Here is an 18,557-nt window from a genome sequence, read left to right as displayed (position 1 = left end):
CCTAACTAGTTGGCTAGTTACCTTATTTGAAGTGAAGATGTAGGTATCACAATGGCTGCAGCCGTCTTTGTAGTTACACACTCAAATTTTGCTTGAAGTTTCAAAGCCCTAAATACTCAACACTTCAATCAAAATATGATTTCGTTCCAGTAACACTGACAAACATCATTGTGGCTCAAATTCCTTTGAAAGTTAACAAACTGAAATTGCTGAGAAACTACTTGCTCATAATTCGAGGCCATGCAGATGAACAACAATGCCGGCACTTATTGATTTTCTCGATTTGTCTTAGCTTCCTTTTATCGCTTACAGCTCGCAAGCTCGGGATGAAAATGGAGTGGAAGTACTGGAAATGTGGTGCGCATTTCTCTCCCCATCATATGAGTGGTATATGAGTGGAGTGGTATATGAACGCTTGAATTGGATCTGGAATCATTTTGGAAATGTGGACTACCTTCTTTACTTGAGCACTCTTTGGGGGAAAGTTGTGGCTGCAGGGCTCGAATTTCGTGAAAAAAAAACACAGGCCAAAAGTTCTAGTAACTGAAGAGTGTTACTGGACCTTGAATAATTATACAAGATCTGTGTCAGAAATAAGACAAAAATCCATGGTCTATGTGAAAATGACAAAATCTGGTTTACCTGTACCAAATAGCAGTTGTTAAGTTTACTTTTGGGTCTTGTTCTCATCCACACGCTAAATAAATTCTGAGTATGATTTTGTCGTGAAATATTTCATGCATGGTGCGTACAGCCTCTATGCAGCAGGCATGTCATGTATTGACCTCATCCCCATGGTGTCAAGCAGCCTACCCATGGCTTTGTTAAAATCTCTTGTGAGAGATACCAAATCCCATTAGTTGACACACGTTTTTCAGCACATACGTTTATACGCAGTTAGACAGATCCCAATATCAGGCTTGTGCGTGTGATAGCATGCCATTAAAAAGTGCCAGAATAGCCTGGATAAGAAAAATTACACAACGGGCAAGTGAGTTTTCAATGCCACTTGTTGACAAGTGGTTAAAAAAATAATGCTGAGGCCTGCTAATTGTTAGAAAGTTGGACTAGTGAAATTATAAACTGCCCTGATCGACGCCGAAACACTCCACTCGGCCAAGGTCCAGTGGGTATGTTAAATGCTGAAATCGTACCTCTAAGCAAAGTGTTTGCATTCACTTTGGAGTTGTGGATCAGTATTCGTTATCACCACGTCTGGGTCACCGTAACACGCAGCCTTCATAATTGTAGTTGATTACTAAAAAGATATTGTCTAATAAAGGTGGTACAGACCAAAAATGTGACACATAAATTCTGAAGTATAGCCTGAAATGTCCTAATTCAGCAAGAACTGTCGAGGGGTTAAACTCATTTTTTCAATTTTGTCACTTTTAATTAATAAACCAAGAATTTGAGGAAATCAAAGGATGTTTTGTATTTCCATGGGCTGTGTGATGATAGATGTGCCCCTTGAAAGGTTAGAGAGCTTCTGTCAAACACACAAACCATGCCTTCAAAACTCATTCTAAATTTCAAATTGCCTCAGCTACTTTATTTCGAAACTAAAATAGCCATCATTAAAACACAGACTATAACCCAAATGGAAAACCAATTCGAAAACAATTATATAAACCTAAGAAGATCCAATCTGAGGAATTCGTCAAGCAAAACAATGATTTCAACAAGAAGAAAAAAAAACATTGTTGGCCAATACTCACTGGCTCCCCTTAACGATGGTTTTTAGACAAATGGCGACTTTTATAATTATCCAGTCTGGAAAATAAGGCCCTTGAATTAATTTCTGAAATTAGACAATGACAAAATCATGGTTATTTTCGGTTAGCGGTGTTTTCCGTTACATATACACCTTATTGTCCTCCATTGTTAATTACAGCTTGAAAGTGAAACAACTTGTAGCAAGCCATAGTTAGTAACCGTCGTTAGCGTAAGAACAAAACTCATGCACCTCAAAATTTAAATGTCAGAACTTTAAAACAGAACTTGTTGAAATCTTGTTTACGGTAAATAAAATCCCTAAACAATCAATAAATAATGCAGGGCAACAATCAATAAATAAAACAAAACCAGAAGGCTACATCATATTATGACATCAATAACTTTTCATTCCTAATAGCAGAATACAGCGGAGCTGTCCTAAATGAAAGTTTTTAATTCAAATGTGAAGAAATATTGAAGAAATATATGAAGAAATTATCAAGATATTTGAAGTGGGATCGCCTTCAGATCGGGTATTAGTTGCATCTATTCTCCTAAGTCGATCTTAAACGCACGTTTAAGACACGTGAAGTACATATTTATTCCCTTAATATTGCATGTTGAGTACGTTGGGCCCAGATTGTTTGATAATAAATGATATTACTGCTTATTTTTTTTACCAGGGCAAACTGTCCATTTCATAGAGTGTAGTAAATTTCTGTGTACTTATATACGAAGTCAGGGGGTCATACTATCCGGACTTTGTAACGGACAGATCTTTGTGTGCTCAAAATAAGCAGAATGTAAAAAGGTCGGTTGGTCAGAACATGAGCAAAAGCACTTGGAGGATTGCCTCCAAGAAGGATAGATCGGAAAATACAATGCATTCAACACGGAGAGGCCCCTTTTCACATGTACGTACCAGAATGACAAACCACTCCTGCATCCTCACTATGGTCACAGTTTTCCTCTCCCCAACCTCTGTTTATACAGACTTCCAGTCTAGATTCACGTCCTGTACAGGCCACATCGTCCAGCAGAATCCGCCCTGTACCTTCCCCGAACCTGGCTTCACTGACAGCTTGCGTGGCACCTGCAAATCCGAGCTGCCTGCAGACGACGTTAGCATCGCTGATATCCCATTCATCATCACAGACAGTGCCCCATTCACCTTGGTAGTAAACTTCCACACGCCCTTCGTTGTAATGGTTACTGCCAGCAAGACGCACGGTCACACCAGGCTCTGAGAAACCCACAAAAAGTTTCATTTAAAAAAAATATTCTCTCCTTAATTTAATAACAATGTGAGATTAATGAACAAGTGTAGTGTATCCAGCAGCAGGACATGATACAATAGAGGAGGCCACTGCCATGCCACGTGTTTCCCTGTGGCTACAATTTTTCGCTGCTTCTTGAACACTCCCGACTTGTTTTAGGCATGTAAATGCATCAGCAAGCGGCATATCACCGATACAAAATCAAAGCGTTTTTGTGCGTGCTATAACCCGACAGGTTATATGAATCGACACAAGAGGATGACTTGAGACAAAGTTGTACTGTAGTTGATGTGGTTTATTCGGCTGGCTCGATGTGCGGCTCTCTGCCCAATTGCCAGAACTCATAGGGATTTTATACATTTGCTGGACATTCCATTTTTCATCCATCATACAAGTTTCCTTGCCGTATTAGGTATTAGCTACTAGTCTTTGAATATTAATACAGCGTGCATGAATATGTTTGGTTCATTTGGATTTGAGGGTAGGGTTAGTCAAATTAATGAACACTGACTTTTCCTTATAAGGCCAGTGGGCTGCCTCATGACCCATCCGGTCCAGCCCTGCTTTCCTCCCCAAGGGCCTTGTGGTTCAACTAGTCATTCCTTAAGTGAGGCTCATTACTTGGAAAGTGGTTCTACTGTTGAAGGTCAATCCGTGCATTGAACTTAGGTAGCAATACAACATGTGCTATTGTAACATGGTGATAGTGCTTTGCTTGTTGTGCCAAAAGGAAAACGACTTCTGTTGCGTACGCTGCAGTATAGTTTTTCATGAGCTGAGCCTTCAGACGTTTTTAGAGTAACTCCTTTCGATTTTGTAGGCACAAATTAAACATACAACACTTTTTTCATTGACGAAGTAATGTCAAATGATACAATATGACCATTGGGGAAATGAAAGTGGCAAATGTGTGTGTTCTCCTTTTAATATTCCAGCACGTGTTTTTCATCATGCCTTACTAGCATATAAAAACAGCAAACACTGTAGGCATTTCATCTTAAGTTTTAATTCTTGGGGGTAACCTTTTTATCCTAACTTTTTATGTATGTCCGATCTCTGTAATTTTTAATTATGACATATAATTTAGTTATATGTTAGAAATAAGGTTGTCAAGTTCGCATGCATAGAACAGGGTCTCTCATGCAATACACCACCTGTCTACAAAGCCAATATTGGTCATGTTTCTTGAAACAACTTGCCTCCAAACCTTCACCTACCTTCATCTGGCAGACAGACTACACCAGCATCTTCACTATGGCCACAGTTCTCAACTTCCCATCCTGGATTTGGGCAATGTGCAAGTCTGCTCTCTGTGCCAGCACAAGCAACATCATCCAGGAAGATCGGGCCGGTGCCTTCAAAACAAATATGTTTGTAATGGTTTTCATCGATACCTTCACTTTCGTCTCAGGCACAAATCATTACTAGATCTTTTAAAGAACTTCCTTGGTAACCGTCTTGCATATTTATCCCAAACACAAGCCCTTGCTCACATTAAAATTTGAGAAAAATCTGACGCTTAACAATTTACAGCCTTAATAAAATCTCTTGTGTCACATTATCTGCTCCTAGTGTTCAAGTGTATCACCAGGGAACTTAAGGCTAGGCAATTTTTATATGTCCAAAGGTGCACTGGCCTCTCCAGAAATGCCCACCAAACAGTTATAGTCCCATCTGATATATAAGTGGGCAATAGCTCCAGGAGTACAATAAGTAACATTGACAGAGTGCTAAATTCATCACCTCTCTCTAGGTGCTGGACATAGCAAACACCAATGACAGTCCAAGTTTCTCAAGGCAGAATGATAGTTTTCGTTGCATAAGCAGCTAGCCCTTGCATTTTTAAAGGCATTGGCGTGCATTATTTGCTTCGGCATGGTTCCCCGATGAGCTAAATATCGTTCCTGTATATACTGCGATGAAAATTTAAATTCAATCCGTCATCAGTGTACCTTCACCAAACTGAGCATCGCTTGCAGCTCTTGCAGCCCCGTTAGTGAAGCCCAGCTGTCTACACACCACACTGGCATCGTCAATGTCCCAGTCGTCATCGCAAACGGTCCCCCAGACGCCGTTGTGGTACACCTCGACTCGCCCCACATTGGGGTCCGGGCCAACTAGTCGTACGTTATTCACATCTGCTGACAAATCAGACCAGAAACAGCTCTCTCATTCATGTCAGCTTGTTTAGCACATGAATTAACATACAGTACACAATTGATAAAGAATACCAAGGTCCTCGACTAAGTGAAACAAAGACAAACCATTTCCCGAGCCAATAACTGTTGGAGAAAAAAATGGTACCTTATCTAAATCTCAAAGATTATACATCCCATTTGCAGTTTTGACATTTCTTGTTGTAATTATTGTGCTGGAAAGCCGAAACTGGGTGTCGATACTTGCGTTGACCATGTTCAAGCCCATTCATTTGGGCAAAATTGTCCGATATAGCGCTGATACGAGGCGGAAAATTTACAGGCCATAAACCTCTGGATTTCCACTTCATCGGTTTTGTCTTTTTTTCTTCAAGAAAAAAAGCTCGCTTTCAAAACCTATGAACTAACTTTCTTCCCCCAATCCCCGATTCCACTAAAGCCCAATTCTCCATTAGTGGTTCGTCCGAAATTACTCCTGTACTTTTCCTCAGCTCCTCAATAAGATATCAACGATCAGCAGTGCAAGGGTACCCAAGAGCTACAACACAAACAAGCAACGCAATTCACCACACAGGCAGTTGTTCGTACTAAAACCATCATGCCCACAAGTTGTACACTAAATTACTGTTACAAGCTAGACGACATGCGACCAGAACCCATGGAGCAACTGATATGTTCAGACCCCTGATAATAAAGCATATTTTATTCCCCAGAAACCATTTGTCACTGCTGAAATGTTGAATCCCTAGATGATCTTCACAGTGAGGTGCATGCCTACCTACAGTCTGCAAACAGAGATAGTTTATCTCTGCTAAGATTATGCACTGAGGTTGGCCTTGAAGGAGATTCAACGACGACCCCTGCCCTTCTCCAGCATGTTTGGAGATACCTAAGCAGTGATGAGGTGGAAGTAGATGAAGGTCTGTCCGTACTGCAAAAGATGCTGCAAGCACTGACGACAACCCGAACCACTGAAATATTGGGAACTGTTAAGCCAGTGGAAACACGAGATTGTAGCAAGAAGAATGTTTCCACACCCAGCGTAGATGTGACGACTGAGCCAGTCTTCCATCAGAAATTTACGATCTTCGGCTAAATTGGATATACGAGATAGAAACACAAGATCACATTTCTGTCTCTCATGCATCAGATAGTGGCATGCCCGTCAGGGGCTACAATTAGGAGGGAAAGGTGGTTGAACCAGTTACTCGTGTGATAAGTCCCGCCTCGCTCGTGCATAGTAACCTGTAGGGCAAGCCAACCCTTTATCTTCTGAACCTCTGTCGAGCTTAGGGCCTCATTATAGGGAGAGCAACGCAACGGCACTGTATTACCAGCTATCCAGAGCACGGCAAGAAGTTGAAGAGAACCCCTGGAGTTCCTTATCAGATGCGCAGACTTGCAGCAGAAGGTCTGGCTTGTTTCCTCGGAACTGACTGCAGGCAGGTATGAAGCTGAACAGTAAGGGCAATGTTTCTCCATTCCCTACAGACAGGATTCCGCTGCGAAGGAGCACGATTTGTATCCCAGGACTAAAACATGACAAACAAGAAGCTTCCTGAGAGTCTCAACGTAGCAACCAATCATGAGGCAGAACTCCTCCAAAGACGAATGGATCACAACCTTTGACTGTTTACAAACAGCATCACCAACAACTGGATGAACCTAGACCAACCGAAACCTAGGCAAAACCTCACAAAACTAAGTCCTTCAGCCGATGAAAAGTATAAAGGGAATCGAAAACCCAAGTCGCTTCACTCGCCAGTACTCTTCAAGCAAAGAGAGATAGTCCCATCAACAAGCCGAGTATACCACGTCCTCGGGGTGTAGCTTAAAGATTGGGATGTAAAGAGCAAGTGGTTGGTAACCAGTGCTCCCACTGCTTTCGTCGTGGCGTGTTAGATCATTTCATCCCTGATTGTCCCCATTAACCACCCCAGTTAGGAGTCCCAGCGGCAAAAATGAGTAACAACGTAAGGCTACGGCAAAGGTGTGTGCCCATCACACCCCACAACAGTACCAGTGGGTGAGCTTATTCATTGGGAAATGGTGCATAGAGACATATTGTTTGAAGGGGCAGCAAACGAAGGCCCGTGGACGCTGGGTCATAGATCTCCCTTCCCTCTCGCTCATGGTTCAAGAAATACCTACCAAAGGTGCCCTCTCTCCCCATCCATCATCAGCTAAATGTGAGGGCTGTCAATTCGACTCCAATCCCATTTGATGAATGGGTTGCAGTGGGTTTTGATCTCACAATAACATGGAGATGAAGACCAAACTAGCCCTTTGCAGGTACCAATGCTGGTAACGACAGGTGACACGGATGAATCAGTTATTGGAATTAACGTCATTGAGCAAATGCCAAAGACAGTCATTGGGTATTCTGGAGGCAAAGTTCTCTAAGATGAAATCTGCAGCAATCAGAGTACTAGGCAATCTTATTCGTGGCACTGACTCCAAGACAGATTGCGTGTGAACCGTGAGGATGGAGAAGAGAAATTTACTCATACCAAAAAGGAACAATCAAGGCGGTGGTGTGTAAGGTGAGGGCAGGGCCGTTCCATGAAGACACATAAATTCTGTTTAAACCAAATATTAAGACACCTTGGCCAGAGGATGCAAAGACAGGCAACTGTCTGGTGACAGTGAAGGATCGGAGGGGACATCAGCATGTATTTACATTCCAGTCACTATAAACCGCACTGGTGATTAAATTCTCCTTTGGGGCCGCACTGTACTTGGCATGTTGCAGCAGATCAGATCAGTAGTGATTTCTTAGGCCTTCAATGATGGCCTCTATTGTATCTAGTACACGTTGGGCAAATCAAATTTAAAGTCTTGAGAAGTTTCAAGCACTTACTAAATAACTTTTACGTTAAAAATGAAAAAAAGAATTACTTGAATGCCCAGTGCAAATAGACATTTACATAAAATTCCTTTTAAAGGTGTCAGAAACAGTACCCCGGTGTAGGAATTTGAGTTTCTCAGGCATTCGTTATTAAGCATTATCCAGTCTGTGTATAGACATCAATGGCCCTCACAGGTTGCAATATGTCCATCTGTTAATCCATGTAAACAGGAATGAGAATTACGTCCAGTGTTCTGAATCAAATTCAGACTGGTTTATATGTGGTCATGCAAGTCATGGCAAATGTATGACCATAAGGGAAAGACGGAAAATGAGACTGGTTCCCCTAAGTGTGTTTGCCTACTCCACTGTATATGTTTGATTTTTATCATGCCTTGTTTGCGTAAAAACAACAAAAACTAAAAAGAGAACTTTTTCCTCTGCCGTAAATTCTTTCAGGACACCTTCCCTCTATCCAGGAATCATACCCTCATACACCCAGGTGAGCATGATGTGTGCCAAAGTCGTACTCTCCACGCTTTGCAACAGACAGTTTTGCGCTCGAAATATGCAATGTAAAAATTCATGAACTAAGTACATCAGCAAAGTACTTGGAGAGTAAGGGATTGCCTTCAACAAGGACAAAGAGTGATACCAGAAAATAATGCAATAATGCATTCACAGAAAAGCCCTTTTCCCCAACCCAACATGAGAAAGGTTGGTATCTTCCTCATTGAATACCGTATTTATGTTGCGGTTTTCATATCTGTCAGCAGCATGTCAAGTGGCATAATGCTAAAAACCACAATCTTCTTCATATACATACCAAAACTGAGGCAAACCACTCCTGCGTCTTCATAATGAAAACAGTTTTCCACTCCCCATCCACTGTTCGGACAGTCTTCCAGTCTAGATTCATCTCCTGTACAGGCCACATCGTCCAGCAGAATCTGTCCTGTACCTTGCCCGAACTCAGCTTCACTGACGGCTCGTGCGGCACCCGCGAACCCAAGCTGCCTGCAGACGACGTTAGCATCGCTGATATCCCATTCATCATCACAGACGGTGCCCCATTGGCCTTGGTAGTACACCTCCACGCGTCCTTCGTTGTCATTCTCACCACCAACAAGCCGCACCGTGACTGGTTTTGAGAACAAAAGTAAAGGTTTGAATTTGTGATCTTTCAGTCTTTCAAAAATCAAACACCAATTAAGCGCAAAAGAATATATTCCAGATTTCCACACCCAGGTGGGTAGTCGGATCGGGTGCAGATGTGTGTGAAAAGTGCGGTATCTAAAAACGCCGGCTGATCAGTACATGGGAATGGTACTTAGGGGATAACGGATTACCTTAAACAAGGAATGATACAAGAACACAATGCGTTCAACAAGGAAAAGCCCTTTTACTCAGCCCACTATATTTTTGCCGTTTTCATGTCTCTCAATAGCATGCTATATCGACTGAACTTCAGTTTTTATAGAGCCTAGTGGATAACGTCTCCACGCATAAGCTGCAATTCTGGGTGAAACATGTACTTACTAGAACCATGGCAAACCACTCCTGCATCCTCACTATGGTCACAGTTTTCCACTCCCCAGCCTCTGTTTGCACAGAGTTCCAGTCTAGATTCACGTCCTGAACAGGCCACATCGTCCAGCAGAATCTGTCCCGTACCTTCCCCGAACCCGGCTTCACTGACGGCACGTGTTGCCCTCGCAAATCCGAGTTGCCTGCAGACGACGTCCGCATCGCTGATATCCCATTCATCATCACAGACGGTGCCCCATTGGCCTTGGTAGTAGACCTCCACACGCCCCTCGTTGTAATGGTTACTGCCAGCAAGACGCACGGTCACATCAGGCTCTGAGAATGCCAAAGAAATGTTGCAGTTGTGTTTGTTTTTCAGTATTCTCTCAGTTTGATATCAGTGTGAGATTTAATAAGCAACTGTTTCCAGCAACAGAACATGATACAATTGAGGAGTTCAGAAACACTGTCATATGTTTCCCAGTGGCCATAATGTTTGGCCTTTTTGGCCACTATCAACCTGTTGTATAAATGACTCATCAGAGATCTCACTGATACATAACCAAAGAGTGTTTTGTGTTTCGCTTGTGCCAGAAAAGGGGAGCAACTTTTTGTTCCATGTAAACTCGAACCAGAATTATAGCTAACGTTCTGAATCATATCAACTCTCCCTGTGTTAGGGTCCGGGCCAACCGGTCTAACAACTCCCTCATCTATTGACAAATCACACCGAAATTATTTATAAAGCGCAAATTTCATACAGATGTATGCATTGTACAATGAGGACAATGGCATACGAGGCCTTAGGGCGCCTCAGGCAGCAGCCAAACAACCCATATTCACTTAGATAAGAGACAATGAGAAGCATTTATACAGTTGTAGAGGAAGGAGGAAAACCCCAGAGAAGAAAGTTCTGGGTAAATCTTATGGAATCAGGTACAGATTGAAAAGCAGATCCACATGTGGACCGAGCCGAGAATTCAACCCAGGCTGCAGAGGCGAAAGGAGAGGAGACAACCTCATGCGCCAACCCGACTCCCCAAACTTTAGCGGAATACAACTGTTGCGGCGGACAGTCAAAAGTGGTTTTCAATATTTGCGTCCGCCATCAAGCCTAAGCTTTCAGGCAAAACTGTCCAAGATAGCAGTGCCACCAGGCAAACACTTTCCAGACCCTAAACCTCTGCAGTTTCCACAACCCGTTTTAGTATGTAGACCATATGGGCTTCGCTTCCAAAATCCTAGACTCCACGAAAACATGAAAACTTGCCCGGAATTACTCCAAAACTCGACTCCTCTGCTCAATAAGATAAGATATTAGCGATTAATAGTACAAGAATCCAAACAAACAACGCAACTCGCTATAATCGAAATGAAACTAAAGAAAATTTTCACTCACAACAGAGTGTTCATTCATCTGAAAAGCAATCGTTTATCCTTTATTTTATCAAACTGAGCATAAAATTCATTTTCCGCTCTAAACATTTTATTAAACCAATACAGAGCAATAAAATCTCCTAATTTGCGCTAAATAATCTGGAAAGAAGTTATGAATGAACATGAACACAACCGAATTCTTAGTCCAAATACACGGATGTCGTCTTATTCGTAGTCATGTTACCTTCTGATAAGGAAGCAGACACTCTGCTTCAAAACTTCGGGAAGTAAGCAATTGGCATCTTAGTTATAGCAAATTAGTAATCTACTGTGTATTAGTATTTTCTTATCCAAACTTAAAGGACCAAAAGTTGAAGATAAGTTTCTATTCTTTCAATCTTTATTTTTACGGTCTTCTTTTAATTTTTTTTTCAAATTGGGCCTATGGGGTATGAGCGCAAGGAACCAGACGCAACCATTTTGAATTTCCCCAACTCTGTTTTTAGTACAGTAAATGCAATTTAATGCACATGGAATGTACAAGAACAGTTGATGTTAAGGGTTGAGAAAAAATTTATACCGTAATATTTCAGACATTTTTATAATCAGAAAGGTGACCAAATGTGCCGAACTGTTACCCAAATATATGGTAAGTGCATAGAAAATGATTGATAGAAAATTTTGCGACACAAAAGTTTATCCAAATATAACTTCAAGAAAATAGCCCGACGGCATTTTCGGAATTTCACCTAGCCAGTTAAGCCATATGGGTCTGGCGATGGTCTTATGTGGTCTTATTTAGCTGTCTTAACTACAATATTGCACCTATGCAAGATTTTCACAACCTCTACCTGCACAAACAAATTGTTGAGGCAAACAAATTTGTGTCTAGGCAAGGCAGGGTATACTCATTTTTTTAATGCATGCTTTCGTGTTCCATTCTCCACACAGTGCTTAGGCATCATTTCAAAATCCTGTTGACTATAGGAAAGGGCCATCTGACCGCTAACAGTGACTTGTGCTGAGTGAATAATGGAGGGGGCGTTGCTTCACTGAAACCACATAGCCTTGGAAGTAATGCAATAAAAAGACATTTATCAGTTGGAATTGGACACTTGAGAACACTTAACCTGAGAGCCAACCGTTAATAAATGTATGGGTCGGACCGTTTTGTCCGACAGCTACCCGATAAGAATTTTGAAATGGTGCCTTATCCCTCTATAGCAAGGTTGCTTATTTGCTTGCAGGAACCGTGTTCTTTTCGTTCTTTTGTTTTTTTTATTAGAAAAAGAAAAACAAAATTTAAAAAAAAACAATCGTTTAGAAATGTATAATCATGCAACACGGTATGACGAGATGATGGCTGGAATTGCAATAAAATGACCGCGATCGATTTCGCACGGAACAGCATGTCGTGTCTAATCCGCTTCGAAATGGATCTCCTGATCTATACGGCTACCCGTACCGTCAACCGCGTCTCCACGCACGTGCATAATGTATTTCTATCAGAACGGAGACGTAGACCTAGTTCTAGCCAACAGATTTGAATGCAGTTTGCTGCTGTCTGGTTAGTCTTGGATTCAAGCTGATGAACATTTCTCCGTTATTAGCAACTAGTATATATATAATACGCCTGATCACCGCTGCAAGCCCCTAGCTTCCAAGCTAAGAGTGAAAACCACCTCCTTCCATGATGTTTCACGTGTGCATAATAATGCAAAAGCAACGTCAAACTATCTGTATATGGAAACGAAGTTAAAAGATTGCAATTTTTGGATCCTGGAGAGCACGTTACATGTATTTCAGATAAGTCAGAAAACTATTTTTTCTGGATTTTAATTTAAAACTGAATTTCGATTTTCAGTTTATTTTCTTGACCCACCCACCCCCAACTTCCAAAATTGCCGAAAATAAAAAAAAATTGAAAATTTGAGTGGCCCCCAATGGAGTCCATTTTTTGTGTCCGTGAAAGTGAAACGTGAGCAACACAATCTAAAAACGTGCTTATGGAAAGGCGCCATGAGTCTTTTATTGAATCGGCCGGGTTGATCCAGAACATAAGTAGACCTGAGACATAAGCGTATCCCATCACAATCCTGGACACTTCTTCCATCCCCACAAAAACCGGTTTATCTGGGGCATGATTACTGTTTGCATTTGTTCCCCCACTAAAGAAATATTTCGGCCTGTACCAATGGATTGATTGCAGGGAGAAAGTAATTCATATATGACTTACAACACGCTCACAGATGGGCTACTGTGAAGAGTGTAAGCATTCATGCTTTCAGAAGGGTGTACTGTTACTGAACATAATTAGTACCTGACTCCTGTCATCAAGACTTAAATATTATAAATTACCACTGTTTAGTGTTATTTACCGTAATCAAACCGGGAATGGCTGTGTTCTCAAGTAAGAAACTTGACACAGATGCTATTTATTGTTCTCTAAAGTTTCCACGACATCTGTTCATTGCTGTCATGGCCTGACGTTTTATGGCAATTTCAAACTTAGGAAAACACGGTGTCTCGCACACCCGATCCTTTGGGTGATTCGAAACCTGTAAGCGGAATCATGGTAGAATGATGCAGATGGCAGTGTCCTAAAAACGATCAATCCCTGGGTTAACGACATTCGCATCTAAATAAACTTAGTGACGAAAATTTCGCGTGCAGAGTGCAACTGCCTGCAGAGTGCAAGTTTTGCAAGTGCTATATCAGGACGAAATGACACGAGTGTATAATGTAATCACAGCGATGTAAAGGGACTCGGGCACTCACCCCCAAAGTGCAGGAGGGGGTACAAATTAAGTGGATGGTGACAAGATATTAGGGGGTTGTCGACTGCTTTCCAAAAAAATACCAGATTTACCGCTGACTGACAGACTGAAATTTGCATCTGTGCAAGGCTCAGTTTGCAGAGCCTGGTTTTAGTTTAGCATGATTGCATGATACAGTGCGACCCAAAGAAACACAACAATACCAGAACAAAGGCTGAATTGAACCAAGTTGTGTGTTGAATGACCATGGTTTGTCAAAGACTTAGAGCTACATGCTTTCAAAGGATACTTTAATGGCTTTCCTTCAATCATTCTTCACCGATTTGGGAAAATGCATGTCGAAAATCCATTTGCGACACCCGCCTTAAGGAATGGTGTTTCTGGGATGGTGAGTAAATGGTCTTCATTTATAATATCTCCCGTCCTACAATTGATGAACCAATCCGAATAACTCATAATTAAGCAACATTGATCGCTCTTTACAAACAACACTACACCATTCTCCACCTTTATATCGAATTTCAGTGATCACCTTCTGATTATTCTCTTTGTCCCCGACTTAACTTTCCCGATTCCCTATTTTCATGTCTAATTACACAGAATGAGCTTAATGACTTTATCAGTAAAATTCAGAGTAAGAAGAGTATGAGTCAAGATGAACTTGACAAAAAAATCTTTTCATGAAGAATATTTCTCCTTTGAACATATTTTGAAAAAAAAATTAAATTGATACAACGTTTGATACAACTGATCATGATATTGTAATTAGTAAACTTCACAGATATGGTGTCAAAGGTATTGCATTAGGGTGGTATTGCATTGGGGTGGTTTCAAGATTATTTAAAATTTAAAAAAAAGAAAACAATTCATTGTCTGGCACAGCAAAAAGTCTAATTACAAATCAATCACCCGTGGTGTACCTCGGGGCTCTGTCGTAGGGCCGATCATACTTCTTATTTATATTAACGACATTTTGTAGCTCGACTCAACTTCTGAAGTCCATCTTTATTTGCAGATGATAGCAACACATTCTACAGTGGTAAACACCTAATTGATGCTGCTGACTTGATAAATAGTGAGCTTAATAAAGTGTTCGAATAATTTGTTTGCTGCAAATTATCCTTGAATTTTAAGAAAACACATTTGATTACTTTTACTAACTGAGCAGTAGATAAAAATGTTAACATCCATAATAATTGAAAAGGTTTATTCCTTTAGATTTTTGAGTGTCATTGTTGATGACAAATTAAAATTAACATAGAATATGCCTTTCCAGAAAGCTCCTACACTTATTTAACGCAACCTTGGTGTTCTTATTGTATTCTCTTTGCTGGGGTCAGAGCCGATACAAGCCCCAGCTTCTGTCGGGCCTCCCATACTATTACAAAGAGTACCGTTAAAATTTTTCCCACATATATTCAAGTACATATAGTAATAAAAAATGAACCTGAACGTGAATATTCCTTTTAAGTGATTAATGTGCCAAATAGAATGCTACTGTCTTATTTGGTCTGAATAACGATGTTCGTTCCGTGGGACGTGTGGCCTGATTTTACAATAGCTATTTACTTTTGAGACAGTAGGGCGATGCATTGGTGAATGGTATTCATGCACATTTGGAACCATTTGGCCACTTGTTTAGCAACTGTTTGTGACATTACCCAGCTTACCATTGAGCAAAGAGTGTTTGCTGTGGCTTAACTGTCTTAACATAAGGACGTCCGTTGTTAATTCAACGGTTCTTCCTTTCTGTTTTACTTTGACGGAGGGTCGGTCTGTCAGGGTAAAAAAGATGGACAACAAACTACCGGTACTTTCTTTCCAAAGGAATTTATTCAGGTAATCACTTTTTTCTTATAGGAAATCCCGACAGGGTCAGCAGTATTAAAAATGGTATTTTTCTCGATGGGAACTAATAAGGGACATGTATGAGAAATGTGAGCCGTAGGCCTTACCATGGAAACCCTAATCAGCTTATTTCTTGTGTTTCAAAAGGTCATCTTGGATGTGATCATGGTGTCTTACCCTAAGGCATTACAAATAGACATACCATTTTCAAAACAATCGTGATTAGTTAAAGGAATTCCAAAAAACACCTCATGGCACTTTACTCCTACTTTATAGTAAACATAGTTATACCTCGCAACTTGGACCGATTAACCCTTTATAACAGAATCCTATTTGTTTTTCTAGGACACCCTGTACCTAAAGGGACGCATATAGGCCTAGGCTATTGCTGTTAGTTGTTCATGATGTCCAGAAAAAACCAAACCAAAGAAACCCAAGGCAAACAGCGTGTGGATATGGGAAACTGATGGGGGCAGCCAGGGGAATGGGAAATGAAGGATACACCCAGAGAAGATAATAATGCTGAAGGAATTCGAAACTGGACGTAAAGGTACGCTATATTAAAGAAACGTCGACTAGCATGAGCAATCGCGGGAGAATCTCAAGGACAGGACTTTCTCAAAAACTCGTCAACACTACTGACAGCTTCAGTTTTGCGCTCACATAAGAACAACATCTTCACCAGCTGCGCTTCCTTTAATGCTTAGTCACTGGCACACGAGCAGTGCGAGTGGATGTATTCGCTGGGCTGTACACGTTTGTTTTGCTTATATGTCTCTTGCAAGAAATAAATTGAACTGACGTAGTTTTGTTGACAAAAACAATTGTGGTGCGCAAACAGGCATTTATTCCTAAAAGATAGATGTATGTATCTCTATTAGAAACAGAAATATTTCTACTTTTGGATTGGCATGCAAGCCTGAAAGAATTAGAGATGCTTGTCTCAGAAAATAAGAAATATTTCTGTTAACTAGCCTACTTGGTAAGCCAAGAAATATATACACACATAATATTTGTCAGAAATTTAGATTTCCTTCGTTACGGAATGAAATGTTAGATTTGCACAGCATTTGCACAGCATACAGACGTGCTTTTCGCTGGTCGTTATAAAGACTTCAGCCTGAATGCAGAACAACTCGTTTGCCAATGTGGTACAAGTCAAGTCGTACGAGTCTGCAAATTTGGATTTTGAATAGAATTGGTCTGAGTCGATCATTATCGGCTGTAGCTCGATTCGAAAGGTCCTCCAAAGTAGATTTTAGTGGACTAAGCTCGGCTTGGACGCGACAGTGACAGCCTCGAGAACGACTCAGTCATGCGCAGTTTTTGACAGCAATTTGTGGGGAGCAGAATGTACATAGTGTTTGGGAAGACATCTGGCACACCCTTTCTCCAGGCAATGACAAATCCTGGCTTGGGGTAAGAGGTAAAACGGGGATTTTTTAACGACAGTCAAAATTTTTATCTGTTAAGGATCCCCCTAAAAAAAAGGGGATAGTACTGTGTTTAAAGTGTGAGAGCTTTCGATTCTTCAGAAAGGCAATAGGTCTACAGGGGCACCTTAAATCCCCCCCACACACACACACGAAGCCAAAAATATCCATTTTCGCTGGCAAATGCGTCAATTGGGGAATCGCAATGGAAGAGGTCATCCTCTTTAGTCTTGCATGTTACAACAATATAGTAATTTTAAAAAATCTGAGTATTGTTTTAATATATACATATTTACAAGAATTAAATCCCGCAAATGAATGTAAAAAACATCAAACATGACCCAGGGTACATTTTTATGGAAAATGCAGGACGCAGAAACTCGAGGAAAGTACAGTCAAAATACCAGGAAACGTCGTTGATCCTTTGGTGCGGGAGGACTTTGCTGGCAACCCACTTAAGAAAACCAACACTATCAACGGCTAGTATAGATATCAATGCTACATGTCCCCATTTCTAACACTTACCAGGTATGCCCCCATGTCCAAACACCACTGGAAGGATCAGCAAGAACAGCGTGAGAGTCTTCATTGTGTTGGAGGTCCTGTCTTCGCCAAATGATCAACACAAAAGTGACACTTTACACCAAGTTATGCTCGGAGTTTCTCTCTCCTAGTGCGCCCCAGAGAGCAACTGGCTATAGATCGGAGTTTCTGTCTGGTTTTAAACTATACCTCTTTGCTCGCTCAGGTCAACGATCGTGAACGCAGGCAACAGCCTTTAGCTGAAACATAAATCAATTTTCAGCGTATGTTTCAGCTCGACTTTTCAATTACGCATGCCCACTTCTGGAGGTTATTTGTTTGCATCAGTGGGTTGCTGAAATCGCACATCGGAAGCTGTAGTGTCCCATTCCATGAAATTATCCGGTGATGAGTATTAAAACTAGTCTCAAAATACGTTAGACTTGAATCCAGTCAGACTAACGTCAGTCTTTCCCCAGTGAGCCATCTGTTCACTGTACACAGTGCGCGGTCGTCGCGCTCAGCCACTCGCATAACTTCTTATAAAAGCGCCCTTTTTTAATAGCCGTACGTGTGTCACCAGTCAGTAAGTCAAACTTGACAAATAAGCCAATCACTGCAGACCCCCGTCGGTAATACATAGTTATTCATAATTGCATGTTAACAACATGAATATTCAGGCCTGTACGGAATTTACACCGATCAAAGTAGACAGAACTGGAATTTCCACCAATTAAAGAAGTCCGACTCGTTCATTATAATGGAGGTGTTAACGATGTAAAAACAAGCCTGACATTGGCTCCTGCTGATTGGCTGCTGCCTTTTTTGGTAGATGAGCTAATTTGCTGTTGACAAACGGTTGGCAGATTCGTCAAGTTGGCATTTTTCAACTTTCATTGTCACCCAGTGCACAGATTTTAGAGAAGGAAATGCGTCACACTAAGTCACAGCCAACGCAGTGCATTATGGGTAATTTCTGTCAGCCACCCGCGCTCATTCAATGCGGCGGTTGCCAATTTGATAATTTTTTTTCTACCTCACTGCTGAAAATATTCTCACTACTTCATTAGTTCATC

The 18,557-nt window shown here is 41.1% G+C and overlaps 1 protein-coding gene across 2 annotated transcripts; it reads right to left on the bottom strand.

The window, feature by feature from the left end:
* Positions 1–1,523: 1,523 nt before the first annotated feature.
* On the bottom strand, positions 1,524–17,724 carry LOC110983031 (scavenger receptor cysteine-rich domain-containing group B protein-like). Of its 2 annotated transcripts, none has more exons than XM_022241892.2 (6): positions 17,485–17,724; positions 9,537–9,860; positions 8,824–9,138; positions 4,946–5,134; positions 4,211–4,348; positions 1,524–2,959 (listed from the first exon to the last, which is right to left on the bottom strand). In XM_022241892.2, exons 1-6 carry the CDS (start codon positions 17,546–17,548, stop codon positions 2,625–2,627), a joined length of 1,365 nt encoding a protein of 454 aa, XP_022097584.2. In that variant the 5' UTR covers positions 17,549–17,724; the 3' UTR covers positions 1,524–2,624. The 2 variants fall into 2 exon arrangements, with proteins under 2 accessions (XP_022097584.2, XP_086994183.1); XM_087138057.1 differs by having other exon boundaries at positions 4,946–5,131; positions 17,485–17,707.
* Positions 17,725–18,557: the final 833 nt, after the last annotated feature.

This window comes from Acanthaster planci, linkage group LG06 (assembly GCF_054643075.1).
Source record: "Acanthaster planci isolate LZ-2023a linkage group LG06, COTS_SCS, whole genome shotgun sequence".
NCBI classification, from domain to species: domain Eukaryota; kingdom Metazoa; phylum Echinodermata; class Asteroidea; order Valvatida; family Acanthasteridae; genus Acanthaster; species Acanthaster planci.
This window is presented reverse-complemented; position numbering and strand designations above follow the sequence as displayed.